General features: G+C 41.7%; 1 protein-coding gene across 3 annotated transcripts in view; it reads right to left on the bottom strand.

Annotated features, from left to right (window-relative positions):
- The window catches only part of RASAL2 (RAS protein activator like 2), a 151,126-nt gene that overhangs the window by 43,228 nt on the left and 86,709 nt on the right, over positions 1-21,189 (bottom strand). For all 3 annotated transcript variants that reach the window (XM_068417103.1, XM_068417104.1, XM_068417105.1), the window contains exon 4: positions 12,895-13,001. In XM_068417103.1, coding sequence (XP_068273204.1) covers positions 12,895-13,001 — 107 coding nt within the window. The remainder of the gene's footprint in view (positions 1-12,894; positions 13,002-21,189) is intronic.

Below are 21,189 nucleotides of genomic sequence, written 5' to 3'. Positions count from 1 at the left end.
GTCCTTTTTAAATTTAGATATAGCAGGTAGGTATTATGATAATTTGTAATTTCAATAGTCTCACTAGCCAGAATTGAAAATGTCAAAAGATTTCACATACTGGTGACTTCAGATACCAGTTCTGGCATTGCTTTGAAGCAAAGCTCAACTCTAAAATCTACCTATGATCTAAAACTACTAAATCTTCAAGTAATCTGTCTTCCGAACTACTTCTTCACCAAACAATCGCAGACCTAAGACACGTTAGTTGGAGGGAGCCTCTGGGGACCATCCAGCCTGCCTGCTGCTCGACGTGGGTGTACTGCCAACAGCAGGTCAGCCTAACTCTGACTTTGTCTAGCTAAATCTCGAAAGCCTCCGGTGATGGAGATTTTACCACCTCGCTGGGCAACTCAGTCCAGTGCAGCATTACCGTTCCAGTGAGAAAAATCTTCCTTGTGTTCAACAAAAACCTCCCAAGCAGCAATCTGCAGCTGCTGCCTCATTACAGCATCTGCCACTACGGGGCAAAGTTTGGCTCCATCATCTTTGTAATTCCCCTCTCCGCTGCAGTAGGCTGCCCTACATCACCCCTTAGCCTTTTTCTTTCCCAGATAAACAAGTCCTCTCCTTTTCCTCATAGTTCTCTCCTTGTTGACATCACCAAGAGCTCCTGCTGTGTTACCAGCAGTGAAATGCGAGTACATCTGACCACTGATGTACAAAGGGGTGTGTGCATCTGTACATGTGGGGAAATCACAGAAATACTTCTACACCTGCACGTTTGATTTTCTCCTGTAACCCTTTAAACCACTTTGAGCATAATACGCATTTTAAATAAACCATATTGTGTCAAAATATTTCCAGGGCTTGCAGATGTGCCCGTACATTCTTTGGTGTGATCAAAGCGAACGCAGAGGTTCTTAATCCGACAGGATTAAGCAACGTTTTACTGGCCAAATCTGTTCGGCTCCTTCCCAGAGCAGCTGCACAGAGCCACCGTACCCTGTGCGCTGCTGTCGGGAGATTTAACCACACGCACGCGAGTGAAACCACGTCTGTTAAGAATAAGTGAAACGTTTGTTAAGAATATTACAGATGAGTTATAGGTTGGTAGAACTTGCTTCAAGTGAATGTTCTTCTGGTGTGGATTGAACCAGCCTTCCTTTGGTAAAGGTCTAGTGACGGTGACAACGAGCTGGGGCCAGCCCTCTCTCCCACATCATCCGTGTTTTGCTAGGACAGAAGTCGAGTACAGCTAATTTTGAACACATTTGCAAGGCAAGCCTCCACAAGCTGTGTTTGGGACAGGTGACAGATGTTGCCCACAGCTGCCTCCTGTAATACAGAAGTCAGCAAATTGGAGACAAACAAGGTCTCCTGTTCTTTCCTGCGCAGAACACTGACAAAGCAAGAGTGTTTTATCGGCTCCAGGTGACTCAGCCAGGCTGAAATATTTGACTTGTTCATCTCTCAGAGTCATACGAATTAGGCCATCATAACAAAAGACGACTTTATCTGTAATCTTTTAGTCTGAAAAATCTCACATCTCTTTCACCTCTTCAGGAAGAAAATGAGGTTTATCTGTGATTGGACAAGGTGCTACATAAGTTCCCCTAGGCTCCATTTCCCACAAAAGGTTGGTCCAGGTGATCTTTTGAGGTCCCTTCCAACCTGGGCTGCCCTAGGATTCTACAGTATTCAAAGGAAAGGGCTATCACCCTCTTTTCATCAGTGGATGCCAGGTTAATTGTTAGAAAAGAAGTTGCTTCCAAGCAGCAAAGCCCACATTTGGTCAGGCTCAAGACAACACTGCAAGTCTCTCTAAACCAATTTTCCAGTCTCATATTGGCCTTTATCTTCCATACTTTCAGTGCTCCTTTTGAAACCAAATGTATCCTTTTCCCTTTAAACAAGCACACCCTTCAACCTCCCTCTACCTTTCCTCATTCTGTTATTCTTGGTCCCTTTATGTTGTTTATCCCTCTTCTTCCACACAATTCACTCCTTGAAACTGCACAATTCCCCTCTCTGTACACACCGGTACGTGGGTTTTCTCTCCTTGCGCTCGTTCTCACTCTGCTTCTTTTGATGAACGACCAAGTGAGCCCTGCTCAGTTGTCAAGTGTAAAAAAGTCCCACCAAACCCACAGTTCCTCAGGCCCACACCCATGGCACCTTCAGCAAATACAGCAAGATGGCCTGTCTCCCCTCTTCCATTGACATTTGGATGGTGATGCATTACTAAAAGCCTATCGACACCTGATGCTGGCTGGAGGATCTTCCCAGCACATGCAGATCGTCCTCTCCCAAATACTCGTGTAGGAAACAACCTGCTCACACACACAGCAGAGCCTGACACGTGCCTGTCCACGGGCAGCACAGAGGAATCGGGATGCCCTGTGGGAAGGTGCTGCAGGGGACAAAGGAAGAGGGAGTCTGTTTTCTGCACCTGAAGGCAGTGCTGCATTTAAGGCTGCCCTTTCAATTTCTGAGGCTTGGCAGCCAGTAGGCTCCTCAGGGGTAAAAACTGCTAAATTCTCCTGAAATTCTCCTGAAATAGGAAATAAAGTGGAAAAGAAAAGTGCTGATATCTAGATACTGCAAAAAAACCCCCACAAATGTACATAGCATGCTGGGGGGAAAGGTACTGTCAAAAGGGAAGAAGTGTTTTTAGCTGCGTGTGCCACTCAAACTCTACCCATGTTCCTGCACTTGGTCCTGGTATTGAAGAAGTGCCTTTGAAAAAACCCTGTAATCAATAGATGCTCTTGGGCTTCTCTTGGGGCCATTGGTGGAATTCAAGTAGAGGATGAATATAGCACTTTCAAAGGCACTTTCATATATTCTGACCTCTCAGCATAAAAGGTAACAAACCCAACTACAGGGATTCAGATCTGGTGGACCTTGGCTTCATTCCAGTACCTCTCAGGCTACTCAAATTGCAAACACGAAATAGCAGGTTATTCTCCCCTTAAGGGCAAATAAGACAAAGCTGACCCAATTCAGCAGAGGTCCAAAAGTATTTATATCGAATCATTCCAAATCCCACTCAGAGAGGGACCGCGAATATTCATTTTTGTGTGCATGCACAATTCTAAATTGGCATTGCTTTAACATTAGTGAAACATGGTCTTGGTTTAACTGAACGTAATCTATTCCCTAATGAAATAAATATGCTATCTGGGGTTAAATAAGGCTATCCAGAGTTGATTATACAAAAAAAAAAAAGGTAAGGACATAGTTAAGGATAAAAATCATCCAAACAAAGAGTGTACTTATTGGTAGCTCTCAAAAGACTTGAAAACCTTTGCAGTATTTGCTCTCTGCACCTTGCTGGCAGTTCATGCAGGGCCAGTGCTTACAGATGGACAACCTGGGAGCAGCATGAAAAATTCACACGTGCCAGAACTGAGCAGAGCTTTTCGCCTTCCATTTGCCAAAGGAAATGCTTTAAAATATTTTTATTAGTAATTTAAATATTTCAAATGCATATTAAATATGCATTTAAAATACAGATATAAAAAAGATGTAGCGATGAAAAATAAACTTCTACCTGCAGCAATACCATTTAACTGAAAGTTTTATTTCCTTTTCTTTCTATAGAGAAGAAATCCCTGCCAATGCTAATAAACATCGCTTGTACCATTAAAAAGACAAAAATACGCTTACTACTTTTCTTATTGTCTAGGTATTTCTCTTAAATACTTATTTCAACACAAAATACACTGTTGTTTGGTTCTTATACCTAAATGTAACGAAGTGTCTGAGCTTCAGGAATAATTTTTAAGAACAGTGGAAATCTTACTGCTTAAACAAACACCCTCAGACAAAAAGATGCAAAGTCATTACCCAAACTGCCACAAATCGTGAGGCTATGTTCTTAATAAAAAAAGTACAAAATAGTTGGTAGGATAAATTAGCTAGGATGCAATTTGAAAAGATCAGTACAGTGTAAATGCAGTATTTTAATTAAGAGGAGTCCAGTGAGAGAATAACTGTAGAAGACTCGTGCCTTAATCCCTCAAGAGACAGATTCGACGGTCCACGCCTAATGGGGCAAAGCTCAGTACAAACTCCCCTCAGAAGCAGAGTTTTAGGGGAATAGGGATGGATCAGAGAGATGGGGGTGAGAGACTACAAGCACGCACTCAATCAGGCACGTGGAATAGGTTCAGAGCAGGTTCATCATCTCAGCCAAAAGCATCAAACACTGGGGGAAGAAATCCCAATGATACAACATGTAAAAATAATTCAATCCCACTGAGAATGCTTGTCATCTCTTTGGGAAGTTAAGCAACCCATCTCTCTCGCTCTGCCAAGAAGAAACTGCCACAGGAGAAGTGATAAATTCAGCAGGCTTTTGGAACATCCCTCCGTAGCTGCATTGGGAAGGTACAGAAAGTACCTTCTGTACCCCTAAGTATATTATATACTTCTGACCCCTAAGTATATTAAACTCAGGGATGGTTGTTGTTCGGGGCAGCTGTGGCTTTAGGAAATGCTCGCTCCGTGCCAAACTGACTGTCTGTCTGTCCTTAATCTCAGTAGAGCAGCACACGAACTGCCCAACACATTCAAAGCCAGCCCTAGTACGAACTAGTCACCTCTGTGACTACTGCTCCCTACAGACGCCCCGATTCCTCACTCTGCAGAGAGCAGCCCATGCATAATAAATAATGATTGTCTTTGTTGTTTTGAAAGCGAAAGGTTAATTCAGCCATGAACTAATAAAACGACACGTAACTACAACACCAATTATCCATCGATAAAATGCAACAGTATTAGAGGAAATTTCAAAGCACAAAACCCAGGGGTAAAATGGGTGACAATAAAGGTTCATCTTATACATAGGGCTGCGGTTTGCAGCAGTTACCTACAGTAGGTATTTCTGGGGACAAACACATTGCCTTTTGGAGGCTTGCAATGCATCTTGAACATTTATAATTCTCCATGAGGAGCACTAATGCATTATTAATAACAGCAGGTGGGTAACTTCATTTACAGAGCGAGGAGACTCGTTCTCTCCGAGAGGAAGGATTGGATGGGTAACAAAGATAACGCTCAAGTGACTACGGGCGACAGCAGAACTGCCTCCCAACTACTGTGCGTTGTTAGGACATGGAGCATTTTATTTCTTAAGTTGCTCACAAGTAGCTATCAAGAGAAAAAAAAAATACCAAGTGAAAACGCTCTCCTGTGCCAGTAACGTTGTAAAGCTATGAGAACCAAAGAAGCAGAGGTAGCCAGGTTGTAAAATGGAAAGATACAACTAGCAGGATATTCCAGGGATTAGTAGCAAACGTGAAGTTTACTATCCCCTGTAGAACAAAAAACCCCACAATATAACCAGCAAGGAGGTGGAGAAGTTTGCTTATGAGCACAGTAACACTCACTATTAAAGTATGAGCAATGACTACCTTTGAAAAGGCTCTCAGCCACTCACACAGTAGAAAAGCAGATAAAACCAACTATACATACACCTTGGTGGTAATATAAAGAACGAGACAGTGACTTACAACAGTCAAACTCCACCATCGACCCATCCAGAAAGCCTGGCACTGTGTCACTGAAGAGGTGTGGTTTGTGCACAGGCAGAGAACAATAACAGACATGCTCGAATGTACAAACAAAGGCTAAAGCACAATAAAAGTAAAGTGGTATTATGTAAATCTGCCACAGCTTTCACACTAATGCACCACTCTCTTCTGATCATCTCATCTCGGTAAGAAAACTAGAACAGAACTAAACTCCAGAAGTATAAACTGATTAAAGGCAGACAAGAGGGGGATTTACAAATGATATGTTTTAAAGACCGACTATTTATTTTTGAAACAAAAGCAAGAAGGGATTAGAGATGTATAAAACAAATAGAATGGAAATTAACTAAGCTCCTCATGTGCCCTGTTACATAAGAAAACCAAGGGGCAATTTAGCATGAGAGGCAGCACATTTAACTGATTGTCAGGAGACCTTTTCTACTGCTATCTATAAATCAGCCCTTAGAATTCTCTACCACAAGATATTATACAGACAAATTTTTTTTCAGCAAGATTAAAAAAGGATTATGTGTTTATATAAGGAAGAATAACATATGTAGCTGCATTAGTCAGGTTTAAAAATAACAAGAGTGAGCAATTATCACGCTTCAGGACACAAGCTGATCAACAGCAAGGATCAGGAAGATATTTTTCCCCTGATGGGACAGCACTGCAGATTTGGCCAGATAACAATTTCAACTTTCCAATGAAAAATTGTCTCCTGCCACAGGAGGGATAGAGAATAGGACGAACGAGTTTAAGAACAGTAATAAGAAAACCAAGGAAATGGAGAGGATACCACAACAGGGATACACTGGCAATACATCTATTAATAAAATGTATCATAAGATCGTGTGTGCTCTGCGTGATATGCAGTCAAAAGTACTAAAGGAATCAAATTTCCAAGTCCTTAGGAATCATACTTAAAAATTCATGAAGAAACAAGAGCTACCAGATAGCTGGGGAGAGCTACATCAGCTTTTCAGATCCCAGTTCAGCCAGGTGTTTAGCATGGACGCGACTGGGAGCAGAGCCTGGCTGCCTTCATGGGAGCTGTCCACATCAGGCACCAGCATAAGAGCATCCGTAAAAGCCTGTATCCAGGAATTAAGGAATAAAGGCCAGAAGTCTGCCTAGAGAACAACAAAACAACGGTGATAAACAATAAATATCATAAGAAACAGGTCACCTGAGTTATCAGAGTGTTTAATCAAACAACAGTTTGTTAACAAATCGGCTGCAGCCGGTGAAGTACGTGGAGAAGTGGCGGCCTCGAGCCCACCTCACCATGATTCAAGCGGCTGCATCTTTGTCCTTCCCTCCCATCAGGGAAGAGGCAATAATTTTTGTGACCCTGGCTCTTTAGTCCCCTGGCCTGCAGCCAGTAAGCAGCCCAACAACTTCAGAAAACCTTTTTTGATAATACAACATAAATAATAATTAGAAAAATTAATGGAAGTGAGCTTTGTCAAAGCTAGTAACATAAACCCGAGAACTGGCTGCAGGAATACCTAAAAAGAGTAATTACATCAAGTGATAAGGTATCAAGGTAGGAGAAAGGGTCCAGTGGGATGTGCTGGGGATAGTGGCATGACTGCTTCTGTTTAACATCTTTGTTAATGATCTGGAAGAAAAGTTAAACAGCACATTAATTACACCGAGCTATATTAAATTAGGAGGGCCAGCAAGGACAGAGAAATAACACAAAGGGTCGTGAGCAATTAGAAACTGATAACACACATTCCTGTGAACTTTAGTACCAGAACTTGGAGAATCAATTGAAGGGAATTAAAAACAGAAGAGCGAGAAGAGTGATAAAAGGGCCAGGAGGACTGACTGGCAGAGGATGCATTAATTAAACTCTGCACAACTTGACTAAGCCAGGATTTGGAGGTGAAGACTAGAATGAGTTGGTACATATTTAAATACTGCTAAACCAAGGATGACTGGAATGTGACCAGTGTTTAAAGCTACAAACATTCATAGTTCCCCTACATTAATTGCAGGGGAATTAGATAAAGTCAACTTTACACCAAACATAAGGAAAATGTTCCTGCTGTTGAGGTCCATCAGACGGCGTCACAGACTGGATATACCCATCATCTGACTCAACACTAAAGTTTGATGTAATGAACAAATCCGCTTTGGCAGAAAGATACTGTGAAGGTTACAGAGCCTATGAACAGTGTTACCCCAGAATAACGACACGGATGAGAACTTGGTGAGCATCCTGCAGATAGCAAACCCACCCATTTATGCCTTACGACACAAAATCTGCGGAAGAATAGCCAGCAAACCTAAGCCCTCACATCACAGGCAAATGATAACAAATTAAAGCAGATTCAAACAGATGTGTTACGGTAAGAAAAGAGTGGGAAGTGAAAGGAAAATTGTTAATCTTACAACAGGGAGGACAGATCTGAGCACAGACAGTTTTCTATGAAGGATGCCACGCTGCCTCACATTAATGTAAATCATCAATTCCATCTCTGCACTGGCGCTGACGCAGAATTAAAAACACGTTCTTGTATGCCATCAGGTCACATGGGCAGCAAAGAGCAGACTTGTCCTAGCCTGGCAGCGTGACGGTAGCGGAGCAGTGCTCTGGAGAAGCAACAATCTTGCTGACTGCATAAAAGATGAGGCTGGGCAGCCGTGAGATCTCATCAAGCTTTGACCTTCACTTAGGCTGGCTGCATTGTCTTCTGTTCCATTTAGCAGTACTCTTAAAGAGCACAGAGGCAGATAGGATTTCTATAGATCCAGTTCTACTCTCGACTAGAAACAAACCAAGGAGGGCAATATGTATCAGTCTTCCCATCATATTCACACAGACTTCCTATAAAAATCATTTTATTTACTTCAAAGATTGTATTTGGGCTTTCCTATCTCATTTGCACTTGTTTCTTTGCCTCTTTCTCATTTTTTTTTTCCTCGTAGCCAGCAGCCATGGATGAATCATACATTATTTGTAATAACAACTCACTAACAACCCTACCCCAAAGAAGCAAAAACTGGAGAGCGCCCTGCGAGCCTGAAGAGTGGTTTAGCAATTCCTCCCTACCCTGCCACTGCCGGAGGTCTGAAGATTTTGATAATTTCGTATTTGCCCACGTCCCCCAGTTCCAACGGCAGAGCAATGAGAGAACATGGTAGGTTGCCACAGTGCTACCGGGGCTCAACAGTGCGACAGCAGGGAACGGGATGCGCTGAGACTGAGGCACTGCCAGGACAGCGTGTGTGGGAAGGGAAAGCTGGGTTCTCGCCCACCTCTGCGTCACCATGCCTACTTCTAGCCAGTTCCGTCTGCCTTCTGATTTGTGCACTCACACAATATTCATTATTAAAAATATGCCTTTTCCTATATATGTGTATCTATAAGCAGCACACATCTGTCTGTATGTGAGAAGACACACATGTCCCCAATCTCAATTTTCCTACCTTTTGTGCCCTTCTGTTCTCTCTCAATATTCCTTCCAGATACACCTGGAAACTGTCAAACAGCAATTAACACAGCTGAACCTAGATGGAGACTAATGTTTTAACTGCAGACAACAATATTTGGGGAAATAGAGAAGAAAAAGAAAGGACAAGCACCAAGAGCTCTTATCTCTGTACATATGCCTTGTGCTGTGCTATGTCAGCATGAGCAGAATCCACTTTATTCCCTTGGTGGGAGATAACCAGAACAAACACGTTGCACGTGTTGGTCCTGAGAAAGAGTAGGTTTGTAACTACTGGAATTCTCCTTTTCACACAACGGTAAATTTAAACATGTGTCTTTTCCTCCAGCGCGCACGCAGGAGGTAGGAAGGCAAATTTCCTGAACTTTACACGTCAGTCCCTTAAAATAAATCCTTCCCTGACCACTGCCACTGAAGAGACTACTTTAAAAATGTCTTGTCAAGGAAATGTTCGCTTAAAGGCCATTATGCTGTTATGAATTAAAATTCCAGATGCTAAACAAATGCCAATTAGCAGTGTTAAAAAAACAGATGCCTTGTTCTGAGTGAGTACCACTGCCTGCCGTTTGAGAGGAAAAAAAACTGCACAGAACATGCTGGAAGCCACTGTCCTATTGAGAAGACAGCTTTTAAATAGCCTTTCTGAGAGGCAAACTTAAAAAGCTGTAAAAGCAACTTATTATGAAAGTCTCAGCATAATTTTCCATCAGTATGGAAGAAGGTTAAGCTGTCCCCTGCCTTAAGCTGCTTTCTGTTAGAAATCCAAGCGGTGAGGAGAAGAGGCATGGCACAGAGTCAGGTCCATGGGAAGAATAACTGAGGCAGCACAACGCTGCAGCTGCCTATAGCCCTCCAACCTGTACCGTAGGTGTCAATGTTTGGAAAAACAAAAATACAAGTTCTCTTATTATTAATCTCCTTTATATATATAATAAATCCCTGTCAAATAAAGATGACCTCGCACACACACAAATTTAAAGCCATTACAGGCACCCCTTACATCCTTCACTTGAAGCTCTTCTCAGACCACTGATCTGAGACTTCCATGAGGTGCCCAAGTCATCTTACCTACTTCTGAGAGCTGGGAAGCTCTTAATATAAATCAAAGGAAGAAACGTGATTCCTCCCCATCTTACCATCCACCTATTAGATGGGTGCCAATCCACAAAGTTAACAGGGTATTTGATTTCAGTAGTTTTGGCTTGAGCTCATCTGTATTCTTAAGCAATCTGACTTCTAATTGCAGCTTGCTCTTTTAAACAGATCAGAAGTTGGCACGTTTTAAAACAGGGTGATCTCAGCCCCCACCTGCACCACAACCTGCTAAGGAGTAACAGCATATAAATGGGTTATTCAGAGCAAAACCTACCAAGCCAGAAGCCTTGTCCCTATGAGAAAGACAGGAGGGTGCATTATGCTCCTGGGTATACAGGTGGCCAAGCAGACAAAGCAGCATAATACCAGCTACACGTGGCACAAATAGCTTCTAGGGTTTTTTTTGCTGGTTTATGCCCAAGAAAGGCAGCCATGAACTGCTTCCTGAGCCTATTTGCCAGAGTCCTAAAAGCCCAATACACTGCCAGGGGAAATGAGAAACATTCTGCAAAGGTCTTGTTTTGAAAGGGAGCAGGAGCTAAGAAGTGTTAGAGAACTATTAGAGAAGAATAAGAGAAACATTAAAACATTACTTAAAAGATAAGATCAACATTAAAAAAATTGTACAAAAATGAGGCATATTAAAAAAAAGGAGGCATATAAAATAAACAATATAGATAGTAATCAAACACTTCTGATATGTAGCTTGCAGTTGTTAGACAAAGACTGTGACAATGCGTGTATATATCTAAAGGCTAGGGCAATTACTTATAGATGAAGACAAAGAAGAGAGAGAATTTCTTATAAATGAAGACAAGAATAGCTAGGACTTTTGAAGGCTTTCAGAGTTCAGAAATCCTCCTGGAACTTTGTGGACCACGGGTTCAGCATAAATATCTCAGAACTTGACATAACAGAATATTCTTGTGACAACTTCACATGCAACTAGACCAAGACCCTTTTTTCCCCAAGTACATCCCAGAAAACAGATCATTGAAGTGACAGAGGATAGTTCACAGAATCACAGAATAGCTAAGGTGGGAGGGCACCTCTGGAGATCGTCTAGTCCAACCCTTCTGCTCAAAGCAGGGTAAACTAGAGCAAGATGCTTTAGGACCGTGTGTCCAGACTGCTTTTGAGTATATCTCCAGGGATGGAGACTCCACAACCTCTCCAGGCAACCTGTTCCAGTGTTTGATCGTCTCACAGTGAAAAAAGGTTTTTCTCATGTTTAAATGGAATTTCTTATATTTCAATTTGTGCTCACTGCCTCCTGTCCAAAGAGCCTGGCTTTGTCATCTTTAGTCCCTTCCATCAGGTATTTATGCACATTGCTAAGATTTCCCTCTGAGCTTTCTCTTCTCAAGGCTAAGCAATACATTCTGCTTTAACTGCTACTTCGGATATTTTTTGAACTAGAGGAAAATGTGATTCATGGTCTTTCAATAGACATTAGAAGTTCAAGTTTTGTTCTGACAAGAAAGCCTTTACAAAAGAAATATTCTTCACGATGAGGATAATCAAACATCAGAACAGGCTGTTCAGCAAGGCTGTGCAATTGGCATCCTTGGAGGTTTTCAACACCTGACTGGAGAACGCCCTGAGCAACCTGATATAAGTTGGTCCAGCTTTAATGAGAGGGATCGATCAGAGACCTCCGGAGGTCCCTTCCAATCTATAGTATTCTATGACTCTGAAAAGGGACCAGGTATGGACACCCAGGATATTCCCTGCTTCCTTGGTCCCTTTTTCAATTCCAATAAATCATGAGTTTACAGGTTGCTTTAAACACCGTATATTCTATACACTCTGACCAACCTTAATGCTTTTATAATTTAAATAGCTCTCATTAAATCCTTGGCTGTTTTTTTAATTTTATTTTTAAAATGACACAGTGTAGGATTTAATCAAAAACCAAGTTTCACACACATTTGGATCTAAAGCAAGCCAGGGGAGTGTGCTTAAACGGGATGAGTGCTATCTGAAGCAAAGCAAGAACATACACACTAAGTTACACAAATGGTACTCCTGTCCATAGAGAATATACAAAAAACCCCAACGTTGTTCTCCTGTTTTTGCTCAGGTTTTAAAGGAGGCAGATTACTTGCCAAAAATAAAGAGGGGTATGAACATATTTGCAATATTCAAGTTAGATATTTTAAAACACGAACAAAATATTGTTAAAAAATTACTGAGCACCTCATTTTAACTTGAAGCATTTGTCCTCAGTCTAATAATAAAAAGGCCTTTGTGCTCTTGGATATACTGACCAAAGACTGACACAAGCAAGAAAATCCAGACTCTAGCTGGAAAAAGCCTCAAGCAGACTCACAGCCAACCGAACTCATGACAAAAACTAGAGAGATAAAGAGCAATTAACACACCTGCAGAAATCTCATCAGCTTCCGAATAAACTGTAAAGCCATTTCAATTTTCTATGTGCTTCATTGGCATGAGGGAAAAATAACACACTACCACCAACCTAAAGGAACTTCTTTCCTAGTCAAAATTGCATATGTAATGCAATCCCCGGTGGCGACTTCAAAAGTATTTATATAGGTCGCTGCCCACATTAACATTGATGTTTCACTATTTGCAACTTCAGATCAAGGCAATGAAAATAAGCAAGTTACAGATCTACCAGAAATCTCATTGATAATACATGACAGTTGGTGGCAATACCTCTTGGTCAACTGGAAATATTAAGTAAGTACTCTTTTTTTTTTTTCCAGAGCTTAGTTGTACACTATGATCTTTTAATCTCCTCCTCCTATTCAATGAGAAAAATTCCTCCGTTGCAGGAAAGGCACACTTACTGGCACTTTGAAAGGAGAAGTATTCGAAGCATCCATGGAGTTGGTTTTCTCAGAAGTGCTGGTCCCGGAGATGCTCCGTCTGCGGGGAGATCTCTCTGCTGGGACCTCTAAGGAAGAGAAGAAAAAGAAGGTGAATGGGCGCCGGGGGGGTGGGGAATACTCAGGTTTTACACTCCGTAGGACAGACGCCTCAGCAAAGTTTCAAATACATTTCTTAACTGCTGAATTACACTCACCTATTTTTCTATACCTTATTTACTTACTAAATTACAATGGCATTTCCACTGACAGATTCGAGGCTGTGAAACTGATTTGATTGTAGGCAATAGGCAATTAAGCTAAAAAATGCTGGTAAAGATAAATACCCAAACATATTTAGTATCCTGTTATTGTTTGTGAGGTAGTATTCAGAGACCTTTATTTGTTTTTTTTTTTTTTTTTTTTACATAAGCAATGCAGTAATTAACAGAGAACTAAAATCAAGACACAGGGAGGCTCAATTTTAGTCACAGCTGAACACAATTTGACAAAGGTCAAAGTTCGGTCTTATATGATCACACTACTTGCTCAAACCACACAACCAGCAGAAGACTTATAACTGCTCAGATAATATGACATATATATCTCTGCAGATAAAAAAAAATAGGTCAACTTCTCATTCTGGCAATATGACCTTACTAAGATATGACTTTGGCATCTTAAATCCATGCAAGCTGATCTGATGAGCACAAATATTCATAAAAGATGCTCTTATATTTTTTCTGGTATAAATACTAGAATAATAGCATAATAAAGTATGCACACTGTTAAAAATCTCTACACGAACACATATATACTGTACCTATGTACATTTTTATATACAGCTAGATATACAGATATACATACAGATACCTTTATCACAACTGCTGCCCATCTCCAGCTCAATTGCCAGACTTAAAGGAATCCAGCTTCACAAAACATCCCCCAACACGGGGAGGGAAAAAAAATCACTTCCTAGCACAAAGTCCATTGTTATCTTCTGAATCTTAAAGCAAAGGAGTAAGCCGTGACTCCAGACAGTGACATTTTGACTCCTGCCGTTTTCCTTTCAAGAGACAGATGCAGCTTAAACTTCCATCTCTGGCCGCCTGGCCCTGGGGATCCGTGCTACTTCCACTTAAGAGAAAGCTGGGTCTCTCCGTTCCCCCTCCCTTCCCAGAGCTTGCAGAGAGCGAGCGAGCAAGTGAAAGAGAAACACACAGGACTGCAGCTATTCAATCAATCGCTCCGACTGCACATCCTCATTAGTTACTTTCAGGCTATTAACAGACGCCCAACTGCCGGCTTCCCTCCTCTACAGAAAATTTCACTGTACATCCTGATTCACAGCAGCAAAAAAAGAGGTTTGCAGAGATAGACAGCCAGCTGGTGCCACGAGAGCAGTGCTGTCCTCAAAATAAGCGAAGGAAAAAAAAAATGAGAAAAGCCTTCTTCAGGGATAACATTACTTGTGATGTCTTTGCATACTGGATTTTGATTTCACCAGCTATAATACATATCTCCCACGGATGCCTGAAGAACAACAAAATGGAGCACGCTGCACGAGAGGCTGAGAAATCTGGACCCTGCAGTGTTAGTGTCTCACACTGTAGATATTTATCTTTTAACAAACCAGACCGCTAACGTTCAGCCTCTCAATCTGCTCGTAACCATCGATGGGGAAAGAGCTGCTGAGAGGGAGAGCAGCCTCCTAAAGTGGGCAAACAAAGTCTAACACGCAACGTAGCTACCACAGGGCAGGGCGCAGCCGCTCGCTGCCCCCCGTGAGGACCATGCACGAGCCCTGCTCGCACCCACCGAGTCCATCACGGTCTATCAAAGCTCGCAGTAACTGGGATAGCGCTTTTGGGGCGATTTCTCCATCGGCTGATGAGCAGCATGGGGCACTTTGTCTTACAGCTGAGGAGGCATCGCCTGTGCCGGTGCTGGAGGGCAAGTCCCTGTCAGAGCACCTTTAGAGAACAAAGCGCTTGGAGCCAGGCCAGTCCTAGACCGAGGTTTTTTGAGTAACTGTCAGTCCCACCGTCTCAGGAGCCTTTGCAGAGGTTGCTAGTTTTCCCTGAAGATGCGCTCTTCTACACCACCAGCCTCCTCCTCCTGCCTCCACGAAGGGAAACTTATTTTCCGCAGCACCTGTAAGTACCCATCTCCCCAAGAGAGCTGTATTACGTAGGATGTAAATGATTGCTTCTGCTGTTCTCACTGTAAGTGCGGTGAAAGCGAATGGGAGTGATATATTCGCTTGGAAGCGGGGACTAGAGCGAGCACCTTTTATTTTACATCAAATAGTAATGCGTAACGTAATAGGCTTGGCTTTCCCCGCTTCTCACGCGCAGGAAATCACATCAAAGCCGCTTCGGTAATTTAACACAGCCCGGTAACTTTGCTGAGTCATAAATGACAACAGCAGCCTGAATCCCCCACTATTTCCAACACCAGGTTCTGCAGGAGGGGCAGCTTAGGAAAAAGTTAAAGTTTAAACCAAACGGAGTTGCAAAGCTACAACAAGGAACACGCCTGGCTCTCCTCGCCTTCCTTCCCTCTTCCCCCTACATCCACTCAGCAGAAATTCAAGTTCTCTGCAGACAAAACACTGAGATTCCATCGGTAAAATGAGTTTCTTCCGTTCTCAGACCATCACAGAAGTGTACCAAATGGGGAAGGGAAAATGAAATATTCATAACTGCCCGCAACGAACTAAAAATAAAACTACCTTTCCCTCTCTTCTCCTTCCAAAAAACAAGAGCAAATAAACAACACGCTCAGTCTCCAGGAAAAAGAAGACCTAGATACAGCAGAATTGTCGAGATATGTTAACTGGAAATCAGAAGCTAAAGCAACCTGCTATGATGCCTGTAGAACAGCATTTTTGCTGAGTCGTGTAAAAAAAATCTATACTGTCACCACCAGGCAAAAAATTAGACAGTTCCCTCCCCTGCTCCACAAGTAATGCCAGAGGCTACTCTTGCATAATCTTCACCTGCTGTAAAAATCAATGCACCTCTCATCGGCTTAGTATTAAATTACAACTGCTTTCTGCATTGCTCACTCTCAGGGACCAAGACTACAGATAAATCACATTGTTTCCATGGATAAACAACGTGAAACCCTTTTCATCCACTCTTGATTTTTGGAAATTAAAAAAAAAAAAGGTAGACAGATCTTCCCCTTTTCAACCTTAAAAAAATAATCCATCAAACAAATGAGGTGTAAACATCCGTATGGGATACTTTTATCACCTCATATATTGGTGATATGCAGTAATATTTATGTAAATAAATATTTATGCAAATAAATATTTACACACTACATAGAAATAGCCAGTTACAAATTAGCTGAGCCAATTACTCAGCAGTGGCAGATGCCTCTGAAGAGGGAACTGCCCAAGGATACAACGAAGGTAGGTCTCTTCACATCTTCGTATTGCGCCACTCTCTACCCTCTGCAACGCCAAAGCTTGTTTTGTTGGCCAGAAGGCAGGTTTGTGTAAGACAGGTGCCACTTACTACTATGAGTAGTGGTGATGACTGACCTCCTTTGAAGGCAACCGTTCTGGCCACAGCGGCGTAGCCTCAATGACCTCCAGTCAGGATGCGGCGCTCGGACTCAATCTGAATTTCCTATTGCTGGGTGCTCTGGCCACTTGAAATCTGAAACCTTGCTGGTGGGGGAATTTGTATTGTGCTGTGAAGAGATTTTTCTCAGGGTGGGAGAATTAGAGATGAAACAAACCTCCCAGCTTTGCGGGACAGCGCTTGCTACTCTATTTCCATTTTCCTGAATTAGAAATGGATTGGAGAAGGGCAGGAAAAACAATCAGGAACAAAGAAACAACCTCAGGGGTTAGAGTGAAAAGAATTAAGTTACTGAACTTGCAAATAGGGTCACAGAAACAAAGATTACAGGGGTGTCCATGGTTTTGCAAAGGGCAATGCAATGAAACTACTGCATGGTCTCAGTGGAACTTGGGTCAAGACTGCGGCACCTTCCAGACTGGGCTTGTGTCTTCCCAGGACTGGCAAGAACATCTCTAGATCCGAGTTCCTGCTTATGAAGTCCAGGAGATGACTCTAAAGCAGTCCCAAAGACCTTCCTGGAGATGCAAAAAAGGGGTAAGCAGGCTGGCAAGCAGAACTCTTGTCTGCTGTTCCTCCTAAGGGGTTGGTACTGGTCTCTGTCACAGCGAACAGCAGATCGGACCATCTACTCCAGGCTGGCAGGTCCTACATTTCTACAATAAAAGTTCTCAGCCTGGTCACATTCTGCACACCAGCCTTTTATCAGTTGTGACTTTTCGCAGTTCATGATAATCAATCCATCAAAAGCCACAATCAATAATCAATCAAAGACAATTTTATCACTTGTGACTTTTAGGAATCTACAATAACACATGGCTTAGCACTGCCCAATTATCTGCTACAATATCCTTCACTCTGATGTGCAAGAAAGATCTGGATTTGTGAAAGGCTACATTTACCATCCACTGAAAAAAACAAATCGTACTACTGACACAAAAGTAATATTTCTTTCCCAAGACATAGATTCTGTTGAGCAAAACATTAAATAAATACTATCCATCCTCAAATTCATTCTCCAAATATCTTCGTGTTGTCTTTAGTAGGAAGGGGGCAGACTGCTGGTGTATATTATCTAGTGGTTAGGAAAAGAAAAGAAAGATAGAATAAGATTTCAGGGATTGGGAATTCCTTTTGTTTTGTCTGCACACATCCTGATATGATGGTACCTGGGTCTGCGACTAGAGGGGATAAAGAATATGATTCATAAACAGAATCAAGTCATTCTGCCTCTCAAGTTTAGCTTCATTACAGGCCTTTGAAAAATACAAACCCAGTTCAATATGACCAATTACCTGTCCAGAACCAAGCGTTCCCATAGAGTGCCTCTCAGGTGCACTTGGATTAAAATGTCCTCAGCTGAAACAAAACCAAACCCCACCCAAATATTTTCACTCCCTTTATATAGCTACCTTGGCACTCCCCGTGAGAAAATGGTCATTGCTGCTGGTCAGAGCACCAGCTGAACAATCAAACAATCCCGCAATTAGCCTCTTGTCTGAAGGAAGGATCGATAAACTACACATACTATACTCACAGGATCAGCTAGGTTGGAAGAGATCTCTGGGACCATCGAGTCCAACCATTGCCCTCACACCACCATGGCAACTAGACCAGGGCACTAAGTGCCATGTCCAGTCTTTTCTTAAACCCCTCCAGAGACGGTGACTCCACCACCTCCCTGGGCAGCCCCTTCCAATGGCTAATGACCCTTTCTGTGAAGAAATTTTTCCTAACTCCTTTTTTTAAGCAAAATTTGTCGTCGTTTTAAGTGTTGTAGCACTCATGCTGCAATATTTACCACAGTGGACAAACAATCTAAACATTTACCTTTTATCTATGCCATTGCAGAACTCCATCTGCCTGGACAGGTTATGGTACATTTCAAACATGGCAATGCCTAGAGGCCTCTTACCAGGATGCAGGAGGGCTACACTAAGTACTGAACAGGCACCACTTCTGCCCCAAAGGGTTTACAGTCTTATCTTGAAACAGAGTGTGATAAACCCTACACGGGAGGCAGGAGGGAAGAAGTACGTTAAGAAAATAAGACATGTAAATTAAGTAAGTTATCATTTATGGGCCATTGGGTAATTATTTATTTTGAAAATAAACTTATACTAAAGTAATTGTCCACAGATAAATAACAGAATCCTAAGGGGTGAAAATAAAAGACTATCTTGAGGAAGGATTTGGGAAAAACTCCTCTTTGTTATTAAAGATTTGTAAGAATGGGATAGACAAGTGTTTCTCTCAAAGAGGACAGACAGAAGGGACCCCACTGGGATGTGGCAATGGACTAGAAAGGACCAAAGGATTTCAAGGCCTCCTTCAGCACTATTTTCTACTCCATCAAAAGGCCAATTAGTCTGATGGATTAGCTACAAAAGAAATACAAAATAAAAACCTGCAGCACTTGACTTTTGGTGACTTAGTATTTCTTTTACAAACACACTTAAAGAAAAAAGGGCTCAAATCTAAGCTTGGAAGAGCCAGAGCACTTACAGGTTTGCTGTTGGCAGCTGGTTTTTGAAGATGTTATTCACAGATGTAACCACCAGTTGAGTAGTTTATTACAGAGACAAACAGAGGTTCAATATTGGTTTCATGGACAACAGAAACTACAGAGCTTGTGTCTTACTTTACAATGACAGTACACTACAACTCTTAGCTTGCAGGGCAGGAAAACAAACCCAAACAGATCCTGCCTCTCTACTCTGCTACATTTTTATTAAGTATTTTCATTGCAAGTTGCTGATCATCTACCACAGCGCTTACAGAATGAAGGTGCTCGTTTGACCTTGATGGTTTCGTCTCCTCCTATATGTGTATATTTAAAAAAAAAAAATCTAAAAATCAACATACATATATCATTTAAAAAAAAATGTTTATATGCATGAATGAATGTTCACTAAACGGGAATATTCAGCTGGGCTGCTGGTTCAAGTACTTTCATTCCAAATACACTACCGTGTTGAGCCCATTAAAAAGGGAGTATCTAATTCACTTTTAGAGCCTTTTAAAAATAAATAAGCCTTTCAACAAGTACAAAAATTCAACGTGCTCCAAGGCAGTTTATGATGTATCAGTACAGCATATACATTCAGTAACAATAATGGCATTCACAACTTTGTTAAGACAGAAGAGACTATTTTTGTCTCATTGTCTCTTTAGGGTTGTTTCAGAGTGCTCATGTGACAGCACTAATGAGAAAGAGATCTCGTTGCGTGCAGTCAGTATTTACTTATGGTTTCTTCTACCCTGGTGAAAACACATAGCAGTGACAAAATTAGAGACAGTAATAAAAAGCAGAAAGATAGAAAGCGTTAGGAGATAGATAAAGAAGGAATAATAATAAGAATAAACGTCTGAACAGCATCTTTCAGGTGAGTATTACCTAATGAAATAGGAAGCCTCACATAAAAAGAAAGACATTAATGTTTTATCTTGGAGTAAGCATTCTCATTTTGTTCACTTGGGGAGAATTCAGACTTGTGCCCAATTCACAGACTCTCATAAAAATTTAATTAAATGCCTACGTACGAAGCTTAGGGTAAAAGCAAACTCAAAACCCCCAATCTGTCTTAAGTCCTGAAGTCCAAGTTCATATTCTAACTAAAATACATTATGCAAATTCTACATGGTATAACTTAAAGGAGAAAACCGAAATTTGCAGTGATAGCTTTTCCACATTTATCAAGACAACTAGACAGGGGGAGAAAAGCCACAAGAAGATACATCAGAGAGAACACAACCAAGTCACAGCGTACTAAATTACACAAAAGCTACGAAGCCGGGGAAGGGAAATACAAAGGGAACTCTGCAAAGCTCGCTTGCTATAGAACTCCATCATCAAACAAACGCTAGATAGCAGCTATGATCAAAAACTCTCCCAGTCCATTAGCAGGGCTTTTAAAAGAAGATACTGTGCTTTACTAGGGACTGACTTGATCAGACAAGTCTTGCAAGACGATCCAGGTAAATATCAAAGATTTCTAATTTAGAGACAAGTAATTCTGTTGGTGTTAGACACTTGCACTGTGCTGGCAATAAAGAGAAGTGTAATTGAGTTAGTGCCCTGTTCAGAAGGTGCATAGCAAGCAACCTAAATGACAGTTTAAGTCACTTAAAAGACATACAAGTCATTGATTCCTAAAGGACGTTACAGTCTGAAAGACGAGACCTAACATGCAAAGCAGATGAATACACGGAGGAGCCTGGAACAAAGGGCAAGAATATCATAGGACATAATAATTTTTAGCTTTCAAGTACTGACTCTCACAATTTCTTTTTGCATAACGTCCCGAGGAAGCTGTATGTGGCATTTACTGAGTACAACATCAGCTGTTATTAGATTGATGCATTCGCTTTGAGGCACAGGAACGAATCCTCCAGCTCTGCAAACGTGAGTCAGAAATGAACCAGATGCACGTCCCTAAACTGTTCAACATATCCTCTGCATGATGTGAGTGGCCATACAAAATTTGGAATAGTTGCCCCTTCTTAACCTCCTCATGCATCAGCCTCTAAAACCTCCTTTAACGGTTGACTCTACGCAGAGCAATACAAATTGCCTGGGCAACTATGCCAACACAAGAGCAGACACAAGGAGCTACTGCACATGACCTGGAGATGCTGATGTCCTCGTTAGTTCCTAATGATCTTGGACTGCCCCTGCTAA

The sequence above is a fragment of the Nyctibius grandis genome, chromosome 21 (genome assembly GCF_013368605.1).
Source record: "Nyctibius grandis isolate bNycGra1 chromosome 21, bNycGra1.pri, whole genome shotgun sequence".
NCBI lineage: Eukaryota > Metazoa > Chordata > Aves > Nyctibiiformes > Nyctibiidae > Nyctibius > Nyctibius grandis.
The sequence above is the reverse complement of the archived record's forward strand: the minus strand, read 5'-3'. Positions and strand labels throughout refer to the sequence as shown.